Source organism: Podarcis muralis, chromosome 13, assembly GCF_964188315.1.
Source record: "Podarcis muralis chromosome 13, rPodMur119.hap1.1, whole genome shotgun sequence".
In the NCBI taxonomy this organism is placed as follows: domain Eukaryota; kingdom Metazoa; phylum Chordata; class Lepidosauria; order Squamata; family Lacertidae; genus Podarcis; species Podarcis muralis.
In genome coordinates, this window is record NC_135667.1 from 22,415,761 (window position 1) to 22,435,498 (window position 19,738).

A 19,738-nucleotide genomic window follows, 5' to 3' on the forward strand; every position below is an offset into this window, starting at 1 on the left:
GTCAAACTGTCAGCAGTTTGAGTCCTAAGGTCTGATCCTTGAGTTCAGATTGAGTAACTGTCCTGATGTCCAAAATTAAATTCTTTATATTCTTTTAATTTTTTTTTGCTATATATAAAAACTTACAGTAAAATCACACATACATCCTGAAAATTTAAAATCGGTATTGAACCATGTGTAGTCACAATATGTGACATTAAGTATGCTGTCACAATGAGCCACATAATTTTGATAATAATGAGCAAGAATTTAAATGAGCTGGCTTTTTCACCAGTAGAAATGGATCTATCAGTTTGTAGAGCTATTTTTTTATTATGGGCCGCTACAAAATTTATTCTCTTCTTCATGGACTATTGACAATTGACTATTTGGAAGAATGTATTTAAATCTGATGATTCAATACTTTGAAACTATTTTGCTGGGCATCAGCTATATCGTCCTACCATTTATAACACTGACTTGCTTGTATATGATGGTATAGAGTGACATCATCGATTAGTGGCTTGCATGTAGCTTCAAAAAAAGTGCAAAGGTCCAAATCTGAAAGAATCCATGTCCATTTTTCCCAAGGTTGCTATTGTTTCATATGTTGCTCAGGCCCAACCATCCTAGTTCTAGTAAGCAAATGAAGGTGGGGAATATAACCATGGCAGCATTTTGCTACTATGATTGTATCCCATGTCCAGAAGGGAAGATTTCAGACCAAAATGATGAGAAATTTAGCATGAAGAGTTATCATGTTTGATCATTGCATGTAGTCCAGTGACGGATATTGTGGCGTTTGCCTCCTAGGTGGGTCATAAGGAAAGGGTTAAATGAGTGAGATGTGATTGGTCAGTGGGAATGCAAGGGAGGAGTAAGAGTTAGAGTGGGAGGTTTTGAAAGTCAGTTGAGGTTTGGGAGTTGAAGAAGGAAGAGGAAGGATTAGGTGTGGGTTGGTGGAGTTGTATTGTGAGAGAGTGAGAGGAATTGTCAGGTGGAGTCAGATAGAAAGTTGGGAATAATCAGTTTGAAGTTGTTAGGAACTAAGAGTTAAGAAACTGACAATAAAAATTAACTGAAACCATTAGCTTGTTCCTACATTTAAAAATAAACTTGATTATTTGTTATTGTTAACAATTGTCTGGACTCCATGTGTCCCCGTGAGAAGCGGGGTGGTGGCAGCGAAGAAAGCAATCACAGTGGTGGCACAGGGTCAATAGACCATCAAATGTCCAGGGGCCCTGTGTGATCGCCACAGATATCGAGACCATAGTTTCTTTACTTTCTTGTTTCAAATGTGGTGAATGAATGAATGAACTTTATTATGGTCACTGACCAGGATAAAAAAACAACATATAAATAAAATAGCAGTTAGGATTTATGAATGTTGGAGCAAATAAGGACAAGTAAACAAGCATAGGATAAAACATCTGAATAAAATACAAGATTAAACACAGATAATGGATGGATAAAATATGATAATTAAAACAGATAAGAACTAACAAATGTGGTGGAAAATAAATGGCTGGACTGATGTGGGGAGGAAAATCTGCCACATACCCCTTTGGTAAGACATACTGTGAATTGGGCAAATGATTTCAGAGTTGTGGCATCAATTCTCTGGAATGTTATTCTCTTAGAAATGAAGGAGCCATGGCAATATGGTTTTGACGTTTGTTTAAAACCTTCATTTTTCTTCTAAGATTTCCCAAATTAGAACATTTCATCCCTGCAGTTTTTAATACTTCTTTGGTTTTATGTTTCAATACTGTTTTAGGATTAACTTTATACTTCAATTTCTGTACACAATTCTGGTATTTATTGAATGCACTGCAGTTTATAAATTTGTTTGCTTATTCCTTCCTTCCTTTATATAATGATAGACCTGTCCAGACACTGCAACCTGATGGTCAAAGAAAAAAAAAATTCCTTCCAGTAGCACCTTAAAGACCAACTAAGCTAGTTCTTGGTATGAGCTTTCGTGTGCATGCACACTTCTTCAGATACACTGAAACAGAAGTTGCCAGATCCTTCTATATAGTGAGAAGGTGGGGAGGGGTATTACTCAGAAGGGTGGTGGGAATGGGTGATTGGCAGATAGCTGTGATGAGCCTGTTGACGACTCTTAACGACTGCAATAGGTCTTACAGGAAAAAGCAAGGGGTGAGAAGGTGAAAAATGGCTTAGTCATGTATAATGGGATAAGAATCCAATGTCTTTGTTCAGACCAGGTCTCTCCATGGTTTTAAGTTTGATAATGAGTTGCAATTCAGCAGCTTCTCTTTCCAGTCTATTTCTGAAATTCCTTTGTAGTAAAACAGCTACTTTGAGATCTTGTATAGAATGTCCTGGGAGATTGAAGTGTTCTCCTACTGGTTTCTCTGTCTTGTGATTCTTGATGTCAGATTTATGTCCGTTTATTCTTTGGCGTAAAGTTTGGTCTGTTTGTCCAATATAGAGAGCTGAAGGACACTGTTGGCATTTGATGGCATACACAATGTTAGACGATGAGCAATTAAATAGTCCCGAGATGGTATGTGTGATGTTGTTGGGGCCAGTAATGGTGTTGTCCGGGTGTATGTGGCAGCAAAGTTGGCATCTGGGTTTATTGCAGGCTCTGGTGCCAGTGTCCGTGTTAAGTCTGGTTGTAGTATTATTGTGGGTTAGGAGTTGTTTAAGATTGGGTGGCTGTCTGTAGGCAATGAAAGGTCTTCCTCCCAGAGCTTGAGAAAGAGAACTGTCATTGTCCAGGAGAGGTTGTAGATCTCTGATGATGCGTTGTACTGTTTTAACTTGGGAGCTGTATGTGATGACTAGAGGTGTTCTGTTATTTTCTTTTTTGGGTCAAAGAAAAAGACAGACAGAGAAGCTGGCCTAAACTAGGGCCACTTTATTTCAGAATAAAACTCATTAAAAACTCCTGCAGAGGAAAAACAGTACCGGAGCAGGAGAACACCTGAACAGATGGGTGAGGTATAAATAATAAATTATTATTATTATAAAGTATTATTGCAGCCTCTGATGTGGCCCAAACCCCTGCCTGCAGGAATTGAAGGTTTTGCTCTCCAGCCTGCCTCCCATTCCCAGGCCACACCATGAAGGTGTGTAGGAAAGCCTATGCTGCTGCACTCCCCAAGACTTCATAACTTTATGCCTATGAAGCAATTTAGCCTCAAGGGCTATCAAGCTATATCCTACCCCACAGTCCCAGACTAGGGAGCTATGCCCTAATTCCTTAGGCAAGGTTGGGTCGCCCATTGGCTATAGCTATCCAGTTAAGTTCGTTCCATCCCAAAGTCATCCCCCTTGGCTGATTTTAATTTAAGATCAAAATACCAGTGACCCAGTTCAATTCCAGCTCATGTGTCTGCCTATTGGGACACAATGTGTGGACACAATTTCCCCTTCAAATTGTGTTTCAGAAACTTTGAGAGCCAGTGTGGTGTAGTGGTTAAGAGCGGTAGTCTCGTAATCTGGGGAACCGGGTTCGCGTCTCCGCTCCTCCACATGCAGCTGCTGGGTGACCTTGGGCCAGTCACACTTCTCTGAAGTCTCTCAGCCCCACTCACCTCACAGAGTGTTTGTTGTGGGGGAGGAAGGGAAAAGGAGAATGTTAGCCACTTTGAGACTCCTTAAAGGGAGTGAAAGGCGGGATATCAAATCCAAACTCTTCTTCTTCTTCTTCTTTTCTTAAATTTTATAAATTTTATGAATGGCATTACAATGGATCTCCATGATAGACTGGGGTGGAGAGAGAAAAAATATACCCGTTTGAGCAAGGGCCAAATGGGTGGCATGCTTCTGCTTTCAACTTTGCATTTTGGGGGTATTTTTTCCCTAGGAAAAAGAGATGTCTATGTATACAGGGCAAGTTTTGAGGCAAAAATGTCCATGTGACTGTTTGGATGTGATACGCTTTTTTTTAAGCTGTCCAACTATCTTTGTTTGTTTAGAAATTCCACATGGAATCTTCAATTTTACTTGGTTATTACCTTCCCCTTTAATTATATTGAGGACTGCAATTAATTTTGCTGCTTGTCAAAAACTTCATAGGGATGTAATTGCAGCTTCCACTATTACAATTAATAACACAGTACCTGAGAGCTACTATAAATATACCTCTTAGTTTTCAGAGACAGGGCTAGGCGTAGGAGCTGTGTGTATATGATCACTGATTCTTTGTAATTAGGTTTGTAGATTTCAGACCTGCTACAGGGCTATCATGAAAGACTTGTAAATTTGTACTTGTAGCCAGGATGCTGGCATTATTGGTCTGGCTGCTGGTTCTGCTTCCTCACATGACTTGCAAAGCTCACATGGCTAAATGCAGGCTCCAGTACCCACATCAACCACTTCACAAGTATCATCAGAAAGGAGACCTCATCATTGGTGGCATTGCTTCTCAGAGCTTCATCGTCTCCAATTCAATAGCATTCACTGAAGAGCCCCCTCAAGCACTGCCTGAGGAGTTTGTGTAAGGAGTTCAGTACTTTAATTTTTGTTTGCATGGATACAGTGGCAGACTTTGGACTGTCAAATTTCAGCAGCGCCCTGTTCATTCGTTCATTCATTCATTCATAAATAAATAAATAAATAAAATCATTAAGTGATGCCCATCTTTCCAAAGGTGCTACATAGGAATATTTCAAAGTAGCCAAATTTGTACAATTGTTTTAAGTTATGGGTCTCCAGAAGCTATTTTCTAAATCTGAATTGCCTCTCTGAAATTTTATTGTCCTTTCATGTAAACGTACAGACACCACATACGCATCAGGGACACAAAATTTCCTGAAACTGCCTAGCACAGTGTTGTTCTGCAGTGATATGTAGATTCCATGGTTACATATCATTTGACCTAAGTCTTTAACGGAAGAATCTCTATTTTATCATGGCCAATGTGGAAACGTCTTATAATTTATTTGTAACACAACTGTATACATGTCTACTCAAAGGTTAGTTTTCTTGAATTGAACAGAGTTATTCCCAGTCAAATGCAGGTAGGATTGTAGCCCTAAGTTTTTCCACTGTCCCCTTTTGTTGTTGTTGTTTAGTCATTTAGTCGTGTCCGACTCTTCATGACCCCATGGACCAGAGCACACCAGGCACTTCGGTCTTCCACTGCCTCCCGCAGTTTGGTCACACTCATGCTGGTAGCTTCGAGAACACTATCCAACCATCTCATCCTCTGTCGTCCCCTTCTCCTTGTGCCCTCCATCTTTCCCAACATCAGGGTCTTTTCCAGGGAGTCTTCTCTTCTCATGAGGTGGCCAAAGTATTGGAGCCTCAGCTTCACGATCTGTCCTTCCAGTGAGCACTCAGGGCTGATTTCCTTCAGAATGGATACGTTTGATCTTCTTGCAGTCCATGGGACTCTCAAGAGTCCCTCCAGCACCATAATTCAAAAGCATCAATTCTTTGGCGATCAGCCTTCTTGATGGTCCAGCTCTCACTTCCATACATCACTACTGGGAAAACCATAGCTTTTACTATACGGACCTTTGTTGGCAAGGTGATGTCTCTACTTTTTAAGATGCCGTCTAGGTTTGTCATTGCTTTTCTCCCAAGAAGTAGGCGTCTTTTAATTTTGTGGCTGCTGTCAACATCTGCAGTGATCATGGAGCCCAAGAAAGTAAAATCTCTCACTGCCTCCTGAGGTTGTTGATATTTCTTCCGGCAATCTTAATTCCAATTTGGGATTCATCCAGCCCAGCCTTTCGCATGATGAATTCTGCATATAAGTTAAATAAGCAGGGAGACAATATACATCCTTGTCGTACTCCTTTCCCAATTTTGAACCAATTAGTTGTTCCATATCCAGTTCTAACTGTACCTTCTTGTCCCACACAGAGATTTCTCAGGAGACAGATGAGGTGATCAGGTACTCCCATTTCTTTAAGAACTTGCCATAGTTTGCTGTGGTCGACACAGTCAAAGGCTTTTGCATAGTCAATGAAGCAGAAATAGATGTCTTTCTGGAACTCTCTAGCTTTCTCCATAATCCAGCGCATGTTTGCAATTTGGTCTCTGGTTCCTCTGCCTCTTCTAAATCCAGCTTGTACTTCTGGGAGTTCTTGGTCCACATACTGCTTGAGCCTTCCTTGTAGAATTTTAAGCATAACCTTGCTAGCATGTGAAATCAGCACAATTGGAGCATTCTTTGGCACTGCCCTTCTTTGGAATTGGGATGTAGACTGATCTTCTCCAATCCTCTGGCCACTGCTGAGTTTTCCAAACTTGCTGGCATATTGAGTGTAGCACCTTAACAGCATCATCTTTTAAAATTTTAAATAGTTCAGCTGAACTGAACTGAAACTGTCCCCTTTACCAGTGCCCAAATCATGTCAAGTAGTTACACACCCTTCTCAGTTATCTTATAACTTTATTTTCACCTGGCCTTCCTTCTGATACTGTTTGAAGCACGGGGAAATAATTGCTTGCTTATTTTTAACAGCTCTGTATCTGTTTGCTTTCTTTGATGTCATAATTTTGTTGAATACTATCACATTGAAAATGCCTTCTTAAGAAACTGAGTGGTAAGTTATGAGTACAAGTAACATATGATTAGAATGTACTTGGAAATAATATTAATTGCTGAGGGTGCATAGAATGACATTTTCTAATGAGTTTGAAGCACATAGATCAGCTTTGGTAAGTACATTACCAAAGAAGTAGTCACAATTTCATGTTTTCACGATGTACACTGACTTTGTTAGTTGTTGAATCTTTTAGCAGACATTTCTTTTAGAATAAGTTCCCCTAATAAAAAACTATGTATATGACAATACTTTTATTCATGATAGAATCACCTTCTGATACTGAATGTAACTCTAATTTCAGTGTAGTACCAAAAAATTACCAGCAAATCCTGGCTTTGACTTTTGCTGTAAAGGAGATAAATGAAAACTCACATATCCTACCAAATCTCACTTTGGGCTTCCAAATCTATGACAGTTATTTTAATGCAAAGAGGACCTGTCATGCCACAATGCTTCTGATGTCCACCCTGGAAAAATTTGTCCCTAACTACACATATGACACCCAGAAAAATTTAATAGCTGTCATTGGGGGACTGGATTCACAAACCTCCATTCATGTGGCAAATGTCTTGGATATCTACAAGATTCCACAGGTGGGATATACGTATGTGTGTATTAAGTTCTGTGAATGTGTGGTTTAGGAAGGGACCATATTCTTTGTCCTTCTTGATTGGTCCTGGTGTTTTGTGACAATTATCTGGCATGAATTGTATTATTCCCCCCCCTGCTCATTATAAGTATAAAGTTTATCCACCCTTAAGAGCCACCATGCATGGTCAGTATAAGGACCATTGTTAGGATTTACACAGTCGGAGCTGTAATTAATATGTTAACAATTGCAAAATGATATTAAAAGAAAACCTCTAATGGCTACCAGTACAAACTGTGTTTGTGTCCTTTTTGTGAACATGTATTTAACCTTAACATAAGATAATGAGAAGTCCATCAACACAGTTTTATTTCTCCTTTTTATCTGCTAGTGAAGGGTAACAGGTGGCATGCCAAAATTTGTTTCAGTTCTAAAACTGAAATCAAAATAGCATTGAAAGGGATCTAGATAAGCTGTCACATCCAGGAAGGAAGGGAATTCAAATGCCATGCAACCCTACCTTGCATATATATATATATATATATGCTTTCGTAGATTTTCACGGGTATAGGAATGCAGGTTTTGGTGTCCTCGGGTGTCTTCCCGTGTAAAAGTTGGGGTGTCTAGGCGACGTTTCGACGAGGTCTCACTCGTCATCTTCAGGCTGGTGCTTTCGGCTTCTTGTTACTGGAACAGAGCAGGGTCTCAGTGTTTGAGTTCCTATAAATACTGTTGAGGTGTGGTGTATAGCCTCCAATGTTCTGGGCCGAGAGGGAGTTCCCAGGCTAGTGTGCCTTTTCTTCTTTTGTTCCTTAATTGTTTGAGGGATATCTTGAGTGATTTCTTGAGTGATATCCTGAGTACCACTTAGGTGGGTCATTAGGTGTGGATTAGTTGCTAAAGCCTTTGTGTCTTGACCTCTTGAACTTTGTGAAGAGTTTTTCTGAGAAGATGGCTGTACTGCATTTTGTTGTGCTCTGGCTTGGCTTCGTGTATACACGAAGCCTATACACGAAGCCAAGCCAGAGCACAACAAAATGCAGTACAGCCATCTTCTCAGAAAAACTCTTCACAAAGTTCAAGAGGTCAAGACACAAAGGCTTTAGCAACTAATCCACACCTAATGACCCACCTAAGTGGTACTCAGGATATCACTCAAGAAATCACTCAAGATATCCCTCAAACAATTAAGGAACAAAAGAAGAAAAGGCACACTAGCCTGGGAACTCCCTCTCGGCCCAGAACATTGGAGGCTATACACCACACCTCAACAGTATTTATAGGAACTCAAACACTGAGACCCTGCTCTGTTCCAGTAACAAGAAGCCGAAAGCACCAGCCTGAAGATGACGAGTGAGACCTCGTCGAAACGTCGCCTAGACACCCCAACTTTTACACGGGAAGACACCCGAGGACACCAAAACCTGCATATATATATATATATATATATATATATATATATATATGGGCGTGAGCGCCAGCCAGGTGAGCTGGAGGCAGGGGGCAACACCCCCTGCTGGGCGGTGCTCGGGCTCCCACCCACAACCACTCCCCTCTCTTTCAGGGAGGAGAGTCTTTGGATTAAAATTAACACTTCATCTTGTGCATACACAGCCATGTATCCTTGTCAAATCTATAGGTCTGACATCTTAAGCAATGTAAGAGTTAATGAATAGGAATTATCAGCCAAACAATCTCAATTTCAGGTATCTCACACAGCAGATGCATGCGGGCAAACCATTATCCAATCAATCAAAGCTCTAAAGCTGTAGATTTATTTATTTTTAAAAAATAAATAAACCTTAAAACTATAGAAATATTAATTCTCGTTTTGTTCCAAATCTCTCTTTAGCTTATTTATAGCCCTGCTCCGGTGATGAATGATAAAACCCCAGGTCTTCCTTTCCACCAGATGGTCCCTAAGGAAAATCTTCAGTATAAGGGAATTCTCTCTTTGCTTCTGCATTTCAGGTGGACATGGATCGGGGTTATTGTAATGGACAATAGCAATGGAGAAAGATTTGTGGAAACTGTTTTTCCAATGTTTTCCCAGAATGGTGTTTGTTTTGCCTTCATAGAAAGAATTCCCACATTAACCTTTGTCAACGATGTTAAAAATGTGTTGGAAGAGGGGGCAAAAATACATGATAAATTGCTGGGCAGTACAGCCAATGCATTGGTGGTTAATGGGGAATCTTATTCCTTCACATTTTTTAGATGGTTTCCATATCTAACGGAACAAGAACTCATAACAACGACACTAAAAGGCAAAGTGTGGATAGCAACAGCCCAGCTGGTGGTTACTTCATTTGTTTTTCAAAGGACTTGGGATATGACAATATTCCAAGGTGCATTAACCATAACAATTCATTCAAATAATCTAGAAAATTTTCACAGATTTCTTGAGAGCAGAAATCCTTCCAGTGCAGCCGGGGATGGTTTTATCACAGAATTTTGGCAGAATGCATTTGCCTGTGTTTTTCCAATGCGATTTCAGGAACAGGCCCAGGGCAATATTTGTACTGGTGAAGAAAAGCTGGAAAGCCTTCCAGGAACTTTCTTTGAAATGAGTATGACTGGCCACAGCTATAGCATCTACAATGCTGTTTATACCGTGGCCCATGCTTTGTGTAAAATATCTAAATCTAGATTGAGACACAGAGCAATGGTGGAGGGAGGTGGACTGAAGCTTCAGAAAGAACCATCATGGCAGGTAATGGACTTTATTTTCTTCTGTGACACAGCAGACTATTTTGAGTGAAATAGCATACCATGGAGCCATGGCCTAGATGCTTGACATCCCAATGCAGGGTAGGGTCAAGGGCTGCTCTTTGGCACAAAGAGCCATTCTTGTCATAGTGCAACCACACACCACCTGTAAAATCCCTGAATGTAATGTGGATTTTGTTCTGTTATTTAATCATGGAAAGACCATGGGGTGAATATTCATAGGTAAATGTTGAATGCACTCAACCAATTGGGACAAGTGCTTGAAAAACATCAATATGCCCATCCTCCAAATATTTTCTTTCATTGCCCATATTAAGAGGTCCCCCAGGGGCAGAGAAGAATCCCTGGTGGAAGGGAAATGCCCAGGCTGGTGCTGTAACGTCTACCTGTGGCCTCTGTCAAAGGGTGACCACCACTGATGGCCATGGGAGCTGATTCTTTATGAGCCCCAGAAGCCACCCATGCAGTTATATTGTGGAGGAAGAGGAGGGAGCACCTGTGTCATCCTGGCAGCCATACTAGGCACTGAGAGTGCTGTAACAGAAGGCAAAGAGGCAGGGGTAACTAGTGACATAGCCAAACTGAAAGCAAGTTAGTTGTGTGTAGTAGTAGAATACTCACTTGCAATAGTTAGAAGTGAAGTCTCCACTAGACGGGGAAGGGGGTGTATGGACAGCTAAGTTCACTGCAAGCAGGTGCTGGAACTACTGCAAACCCATCTAAGGGTGCTGAACCACTGTGGGGTATTGCAGGAACTGGTGCAGGTGTGGAAAGTAAAGAAACAGTTACTGGTGTCTCCATAGCCATAGCTGAGGGGATAGGTACAGATGTCACAGCTAACCCTCAAGAACAGACACCCTATCAAACAGTTCACAGTATAAATTGGATTTTGATGCTTTACGTGTGGATCTCTGCATACTGGGTTATCCATTGGGCTTCAGAATGAGTGGAATGGGCTTTTTCCAGTGCCCCTACCTTGGCCAGTAACACAAAGGTGTGGTGGGATCTGGCTGCAACCACTTGGGGGCTTTCTTGACCGCAGAGACCCCCTTTTTGCAGCTTATGGGTGATAGCCTGTAAAGAAACATAAATCAAATACAGAAGGCAAAGCGACAGTAAATTTGGCATACAGGACAAAGGACTGTCTAACTGAGTATTGTTCATGCAGCAGGCCCAACTGAGAAGCCAGAGGAGAATACCAATGAGAATGCATGTGCATATGCAAATGAGCTCCTATGAGAGATAATCCTTGCAAAGAAATCAACACAAACAAGGGGAAAGGGGTGAGGTGGGAAGTGAAAACAAGAAATGCAGTGAAAACTAAGGGAGTGGGTTAAAGGTGGGGGTTGGGAGGGCTGACATACAGTCTGCAGAAGAACTTGTGGCACCAGAGATCAATAGCTTATGGGGTAGATAGGCAATCTACTACAGCACAGTATTAAAGACAGGTAAGTAAAGAGAGTGGATTGCAGGTGGTGGGTACTCAGGTAGGTATCAACTGAAGCTCCTCCTCTTCTTGGAATCCCCATAAGTGACCCACTATGAAAAAGGTGGCTGCTGCTGATGGAGATGGACATAAATGCTTTGGCTTTGGCCTAGTTTGGGTCAATACGATACTGCACTCTCCCTATATGTCACAAAGAAGATGGGGGAGTTGCTTAAGTAGCCTGATCTCCACTTCCCCCACCATAGGGCCAAATAGTGACACATGGTTGTACCACACTCCTCCCTGCTGGGGAGGATATCTCTCCTCTTCTAGAGTGAGCAGGGTGGGGCAAATGTGTCCCTCTTCCACACACACACACAAGGATGATACAGAATTGCCAGTCCTATGCTCAGTGCTTGGGAAGCAAGATTCATTGTCCTTAGTCTGAAAAACACAACTAGAGCATTTTATAAACTTTTTCCTTTCCCTCCCTAATCTAGCTCCATCATTTTCTCAGAAGTGTCTCATTTAACAACAGTGCTGGAGATGAGGTTTCTTTTGATCAGAAAGGAGAGTTAATAGCTGGATTTGATATTATCAATTGGATTTTTTTCCCAAACCAATCTTTTCGGAGAGTAAAAGTTGGGAGGATTGATCCTCAAGCTTCTCCAGGCCATGCCTTCACAATCAACGAGGATGCCATAACATGGCACAGCTGGTTTAACAAGGTAGGATTGAGCTATCTTTAAGCAATAACAGGCAATACATGGCTAATAATGTTCTAACTATATATACGCTTACATACGCTTCAGGTTACAGACTCCGCTAACCCAGAAATAGTGCTTCAGGTTAAGAACTTTGCTTCAGGATAAGAACAGAAATCGTGCTCCGGCAGCGCAGCGGCAGCAGGAGGCCCCATTAGCTAAAGTGGTGCTTCAGGTTAAGAACAGTTTCAGGTTAAGAACGGACCTCCAGAACGAATTAAGTACTTAACCCGAGGTACCACTGTATATATATATATATCCTGTATTATTTCACAATTCTTAAACAAAGAATATATGATGGAGATACAAATAATAAAATAAATGAATATTGTATGAACAAAATTAGAGAAAGTAATCAATAAATAGCACAGAGGAAAACAAGCCTTTCAATAGCCCCAATCCTCTAATCATGTGATAATAGAAGCTCCAAGCATAGTAATTCTTAAACAGAGAATATGTAATAGAATCACAGAAAATAAAAGTCTATCACTGTTGCACGAACAAAATTAGACAATATAGTCCACCGGTATTGAAAGAGGCAAACAAAATTAGACAATATAGTCCACCGGTATTGAAAGAGGCAAACAAGCCTTTCAACAGTCACAATCCTGTACCTGTGCGATAATGGATGATCCAAAAATGTAGTACAGTTTTTCCAGGCGACAAATGGTTTTGATAGTAATTCTTCATCAGCTGGCGATGATGTAAAATAAAATCCATTATATTTGCATACAATATAAATATAAGAATGATAATCCTGTAAATTTAACCAATCATGAATAATGAATACATACCATATGAATGGTCCTAGCAGGTACCTCAAGTAGCATAAGATCAAGGGGCCACTAGGGGCGCATCAGAAGATGGCTGACAATAACATCTCTCTGACCCACATGAGGTAATTTGGAGGCTGTGACGGGAGTAAATAGCCTACCTACCCCCCCCCCCCAGGATTGGGGGGGGGGGGACTGCCCTTGCTTGCTGTGCCCTATACCACCCCCGAATTTGTGGGGATGGGGGCACTAGGCACAATGCCCTCCTGTGGGATTTCGGCGCTCCTGGACGCCGTCTCTGATCCGCGCCACTAGCTGCAAGAACTTCAAAAGAACACTTTGGATGAAGCGGATGCACATATTTCAAGGAAGAAGGGGGAGTAAAGACTGCTAGCAGAAGAGATCTCTGATAAAACAAGACGAGTCGGAGGAACAAGTATAAATCATGAGAAGATACGCCAAGACTCGGTATGGCAAAGGGACTGATGGGGGAGGGGAAAAAACTTTCCTTTCTTTCTTTTATGTGATTAAACAAGAATCCCCCCCCCCACAAGTCAGAAATGTCGTTTTAAGGACTTAAGCTGTGGATTTAAGGCTGTGTGGAGATAAACTTTCGAACCAAAGCATGTTTTAAGAAGAGCGTGGAATGTATAAGGGCTTTGGAATGACGCAGTTAAAAATACCGTCGCCATATTGGGAAGTTCTGTCAGAGGACTTAAGTCTGAGAGGAGAAATAGAGAAATAGAGCTGTTTTTATATTGTGGGTGAAACTCCTCAGTGGGACTTAAGAACGACAGTTCTGTAATTAATGATGGAAAGAGCGCTGTTATTTATGAAGGCGGTGATATATGGAAACCATCTCGATTTGAGGATTGGAAGAACGGAATAATTCACACAGGATTATTATTGGTGCTTATCGGCTTAAGGAGACTATCAGAAGAGAGCATAAAGAAAAAAGAAAAAATATATGAACAAGATGTGATGTGGAAACAGTAAGATAAGACTGGATAGAATTATGAACTTTGTTTGGACTGATTTGGACATTAACGCAGTAGCAAGAAGATGATTAGAATCCCCCTTCGGATCTTGAAATATAGGTCCCCTCAACAAAATTTAAAATTCGGCTTTGTAATTCGGAATTTATGTGATGTGATTTGATTTGATTTGATTGGCCGGTTAGAAGTGTAGAAAGCTGATACTGAGGGCTGAGGCATTATATAGGCCATCCTGAGAGTACAATTCAGAAAATTTAAAGATACAGAATCCAACATTTAATGCAGTGAATGACAGCAGTAGTCATATAATCAGAACAATTAAATAAAACAATTGAAGTCTAATTTCGTGTTCAAACCCCCAGGATACAGGGATTTGAATAAGAAAATTAATTTAGTTTCTTGTTGATGTAGCAATCTAACGTGATCTCTCCTCATTCCGAGTTGTCTCTGAATTACCCAGAGAACCATGTAAAGAAGGTCTGTGTCTCTCTGCTGGTGTTTCACAAAAAGCTCTACCTGTGGTGCATCCATAACCCGATTTCTAATGTGGGAACGATGCTCTCCTATTTGAACACCGCTCACTCATGTGGTTGATCCAATATAGAGTAGATTGCACAGGCATCTTATTAGATATACAACATCTTTAGTCTGGCAGGTGCTGAAATGATGAGTGGTAAATCTAAAATTAGAATGAGAATCATAAATCTCTTTTGTCTGTAAAACCAAAGGACAGGAGACACATCCACCAGGATTGAGCAATCAGCAGTTTGAGATCCTTGATGTAAAGAGTAATTTGCTTTCTTTTCCTTTTTTAAAAAAGATATTTGCTATATAAAAATAAACTAATTGGTCAATGCGCATATAAACATAAAGTATGGATCAGGTGTAAGCATTCTCTTTAAAACACACAAATACAACCCCAGGTATAGGATGAAGTCATGAATTAGTGGGTCTTGTGTAGTCTCATTAACATCTGCTCCGCAAAGGTCACAATCTGAAGGAACCCATTTATTTATTTTATTTAATTTCTATACCGCTTTAAATTTCTAAGAAAAATCTCAAAGTGGTTTACAGCATATTAAATCAATAAAACAAAAATAAAACAATCTGAAGAAAGTCAAATATAGAGTATGCAGTCAAAGCAACATTACAGAAAACTAAAATATTATCTTAAAGATTTCAAAATAAAACATCACAAAGGCAGTTAACTACAGAAGACATAGTAGGGCTGGTGAGTCTGGGCCCCGCCCCCTAGGCCAGGTGGAAAGGCCCTTGCAGGGAGCGGCCTTCACCCCTCACCTTATTCTCAAGGTTGCTATTCCTTCATATGTTGATTAGGTCCAACCCCTATCTTTGTGTACTGAGAGCTGCCATCCTGGTTCTAGCAAGCAAGTGAAGGAAGGGGAGCCATTTTGCTGCTACGATTGCATCCCATGTCCAGAAGGGAAGATTGCAGACCAAAATGGTGAGCAATTTTAGCATGCAGTTATCAAACAGTTTGCATGTGGTCCAATTATGGATATCTACACCACAGTTTCTTATCTTTCATGTTTCAAATATGGTGGAATATTTATAAAAGAATGGGTTAGATGGAAATAATCTGACCACTATATGTTTGGGTTACCATTTCTCCCCGGTTTTACACCACATTTCAACCAATACTATCCTTTTCAGTTGTTTATTGCCCCCTTAAATATTTCATCTGCTTCCAGCTCTGAGGTTTTTAAAAATTGTTATTTTAAACACATTTGTTATAAGATGCCCTGATATTTTGTAAATGTAATGAAAATAATAAACATATAATAAACTTGCAACTGTCCAAGTTGTGGACTTGGGGTGAGATTTATTGAATATATTAGAATATCACCTCTTCTCTTTTTCAGACATGGGTGTCTGCTATGAATGCACAGATGAAAATTATCCAAACAAGAGAAAGAATTTATGTATTCCTAAGGATGTAAGCTTCTTGTCTTTTGAAGAACCTATGGGGATTTTTTCAGCTGGTTTTGCTCTTTCCTTTTCTTCAATTTCAGCTCTGGTGCTTGCATTGTTTCTGAAGCACCACAACACTCCCATTGTCAAAGCCAACAACCAGGATCTCAGCTACACTCTCCTCATCTCCCTCCTACTCTGCTTCCTTTGTGCATTGCTATTCATTGGTCATCCACAAAAGGTAACATGTCTCCTCCGACAAAGTGCTTTTGGCATAATCTTCACAGTGGCTGTTTCTTGTGTGCTAGCGAAAACCATCACTGTGGTACTGGCTTTCATTGCTACAAAACCAGGATCCAGGATGAGAAAATGGGTGGGAAGAAGACTAGCCAACTCCATTGTGATTTGCTGCTCCTTTATTCAAGCAACCATTTGTATTATGTGGTTGGCATTTTCTCCCCCATTCCCAGATGTCGATAAGCACTCAACTTATGGAGAAATTGTTCTAGAATGCAACGAGGGTTCTGCAACTATGTTTTACTGTGTCCTGGGCTACATGGGTTTTCTGGCTATGGCCAGTTTCACTGTGGCTTTCCTTGCCAGGAAGTTGCCCAACAGTTTCAATGAAGCCAAGTTCATCACTTTCAGCATGATGGTATTCTGCAGTGTTTGGTTCTCCTTTGTTCCAACGTACTTGAGTACAAAGGGGAAATATATGGTAACTGTGGAGATCTTCTGTATCTTAGCTTCCAGTGCCGGCTTGCTTGGATGCATTTTTTCTCCCAAATGTTACATCATTTTGTTGAGACCAGAGTTGAATAACAGAGAACAGGTAATGCTAAGAAAATGTTGACGTTTATGTGCAGTATATCTGTGTCCTTGCTATTTTCTGCTATCCAGAGCTGTATGTGCATTCACCACAGTTTTTATGATTTCCTCTCCCATTAGCTGTCTTACATAAATCTTCACGAACAGTATAGATCATAGACGATTAATTTGAAACCCTGTTAAATAAAAAACATCATGTATGCCTACTCAAGCTCTTCCCTTCAAATTGTGTTTCAGCAGCTCTTCTTAAAATTCCAAAACATTTTTTTTAAAGAATCAGATGGGTTTATAGTCTTTGCTGATGCTGAGACGTATGCAGCTAGTAAATTCCTTATAGACCATAGCCATAGAATTTATTATCTCAGGGTACTCTCAGCTATACAATAGCAAACTACCACTAGTGGAATCTATTCTAGGAGAAGCAATTATTTTTTGTCTTTTGAACCATTGGTCTTGAATGTTCTGAGCTATACCTTAACTAATGCTGCTTTCATATCCCAGGAGTGAGGCATTTCAGGAGTCTTTATATTAAATAAGAAGTCTTGATAGCTTTAGCAATGCCACTCCTGCTCTTTTGAAGAAGGAATCTGCCACACAAATTCTCTATCTTGGAAGAAGAGATTAGTTGGTGTGTCCCATGGGAGGAGATCTTTGCGAGCACATGGGAAGCAGTGCCCAATAGGCAGGGAGAGATCAGGCTGCTGTTTAAACTTGCTTTGCCCCTCCTCCTCCCTCTTTTGCTGCACCCACCCTCACTTGCTCTACAGCAGGGATGTCCAACAGGTCGATCATGATCTACTGGTAGATCCCCACAAGGTTTTGGTAGATCACGGTGGATCTCTGGCTCCCTTTCCTTTGTTGTTGTTGTTGTTGTTTAGTCGTTTAGTCGTGTCCGACTCTTCGTGACCCCATGGACCAGAGCACGCCAGGCACCTCTGTCCTCCACTACCTCCCGCAGTTTGGTCAAACTCATGCTGGTAACCTCGAAAACACTATCCAACCATCTCGTCCTCTGTCGCCCCCTTCTCCTTGTGCCCTCCATCTTTCCCAGCATCAGTGTCTTCTCCAGGGACTCTTCTCTTCTCATGAGGTGGCCAAAGTACTGGAGCCTCAGCTTCACGATCTGTCCTTCCAGTGAGCACTCAGGGCTGATTTCCTTGAGAATGGATGTGTTTGATCTTCTTGCAGTCCATGGGACTCTCAAGAGTCTTCTCCAGCACCATAATTCAAAAGCATCAATTCTTCGGCGATCAGCCTTCTTTATGGTCCAGCTCTCACTTCCATACATCACTACTGGGAAAACCATGGCTTTAACTATACGGACCTTGGTTGGCAGGGTGACGTCTCTACTTCTCAAGATGCTGTCTAGGCCTGTCATTGCCCTTCTCCCAAGAAGCAGGCGTCTTTTAATTTCGTGGCTGCTGTCACCATCTGCAGTGATCATGCAGCCCAAGAAAGTAAAATCTCTCACTGCCTCCATTTCTTCCCCTTCTACTTGCCAGGAGGTGATGGGACCAGTGGCCATGATCTTCGTTTTTTTGATGTTGAGCTTCAGACCATATTTTGCACTCTCCTCTTTCACCCTCATTAAAAGGTTCTTTAATTCCTCCTCACTTTCTGCCATCATCTGCATATCTGAGGTTGTGTCATCTGCATATCTGAGGTTGTTGATATTTCTTCCGGCAATCTTAATTCCAGCTTGGGATTCATCCAGCCCAGCCTTTCGCATGATGTATTCTGCATATAAATTAAATAAGCAGGGAGACAAAATACAGCCTTGTCGTACTCCTTTCCCAATTTTGAACCAATCAGTTGTTCCATATCCAGTTCTAACTGTAGCTTCTTGTCCCACATAGAGATTTCTCAGGAGACAGATGAGGTGATCAGGCACTCCCATTTCTTTAAGAACTTGCCATAGTTTGCTGTGGTCGACACAGTCAAAGGCTTTTGCATAGTCAATGAAGCAGAAGTAGATGTCTTTCTGGAACTCTCTAGCTTTCTCCATAATCCAGCGCATGTTTGCAATTTGGTCTCTGGTTCCTCTGCCTCTTCTAAATCCAGCTTGCACTTCTGGGAGTTCTCGATCCACATACTGCTTGAGCTTTCCTTGTAGAATTTTAAGCATAACCTTGCTAGCGTGTGAAATGAGTGCAATTGTGCGGTAGTTGGAGCATTCTTTGGCACTGCCCTTCTTTGGGATTGGGATGTAGACTGATCTTCTCCAATCTTCTGGCCACTGCTGAGTTTTCCAAATTTGCTGGCATATTGAGTGTAGCACCTTAACAGCATCTTCTTTTAAAATTTTAAATAGTTCAGCTGGAATACCATCACTTCCACTGGCCTTGTTATTTGCAGTGCTTTCTAAGGCCCATTTGACTTCACTTTCCAGGATGTCTGGCTCAAGGTCAGCAACTACACTACCTGGGGTGTACGAGGCATCCATTTCTTTCTGGTATAGTTCCTCTGTGTATTCTTGCCACCTCTTCTTGATGTCTTCTGCTTCTGTTAGGTCCTTTCCACTTTTGTCTTTTATTATGGTAATTTTTGTACGAAATGTTCCTTTCATATCTCCAATTTTCTTGAACAGATCTCTGGTTCTTCCCATTCTGTTGTTTTCCTCTATTTGTTTGCATTGCTCGTTTAAGAAGGCCTTCTTGTCTCTCCTTGCTATTCTTTGGAAATCTGCATTCAATTTCCTGTATCTTTCACTATCTCCCTCGCATTTTGCTTGCCTTCTCTCCCCCGCTATTTGTAAGGCCTCATTGGACAGCCACTTTGCTTTCTTGCATTTCCTTTTCATTGGGATGATTTTCGTTGCTGCCTCCTGTACAATGTTACGAGTCTCCATCCATAGTTCTTCAGGCACTCTGTCCACCAAATCTAAATCCTTAAACCTGTTCCTCACTTCTACTGTGTATTCATAAGGGATTTGACTTAGATTGTATCTTACCGGCCCAGTGGTTTTTCCTACTTTCTTCAGTTTAAGCTTGAATTTTGCTATAAGAAGCTGATGATCTGAGCCACAGTCAGCTCCAGGTCTTGTTTTTGCTGACTGTATAGAGCTTCTCCATCTTTGGCTGCAGAGAATATAATCAATCTGATTTCGATGCTGCCCATCTGGTGATGTCCATGTGTAGAGTCGTCTCTTGTGTTGTTGGAAAAGCGTGTTTGTGATGACCAGCT

The 19,738-nt window shown here is 41.1% G+C and overlaps 1 protein-coding gene across 1 annotated transcript; it reads left to right on the top strand.

The window, feature by feature from the left end:
• The first annotated feature begins 4,298 nt into the window (after window positions 1-4,298).
• Window positions 4,299-16,580, top strand: LOC114583169 (vomeronasal type-2 receptor 26-like). The gene is made up of 6 exons (XM_077918165.1): window positions 4,299-4,456; window positions 9,079-9,820; window positions 11,764-11,991; window positions 14,207-14,272; window positions 15,134-15,260; window positions 15,679-16,580. The coding sequence occupies exons 1-6, from the start codon at window positions 4,299-4,301 to the stop codon at window positions 16,578-16,580; spliced, it is 2,223 nt and encodes a 740-aa protein (XP_077774291.1).
• Window positions 16,581-19,738: the final 3,158 nt, after the last annotated feature.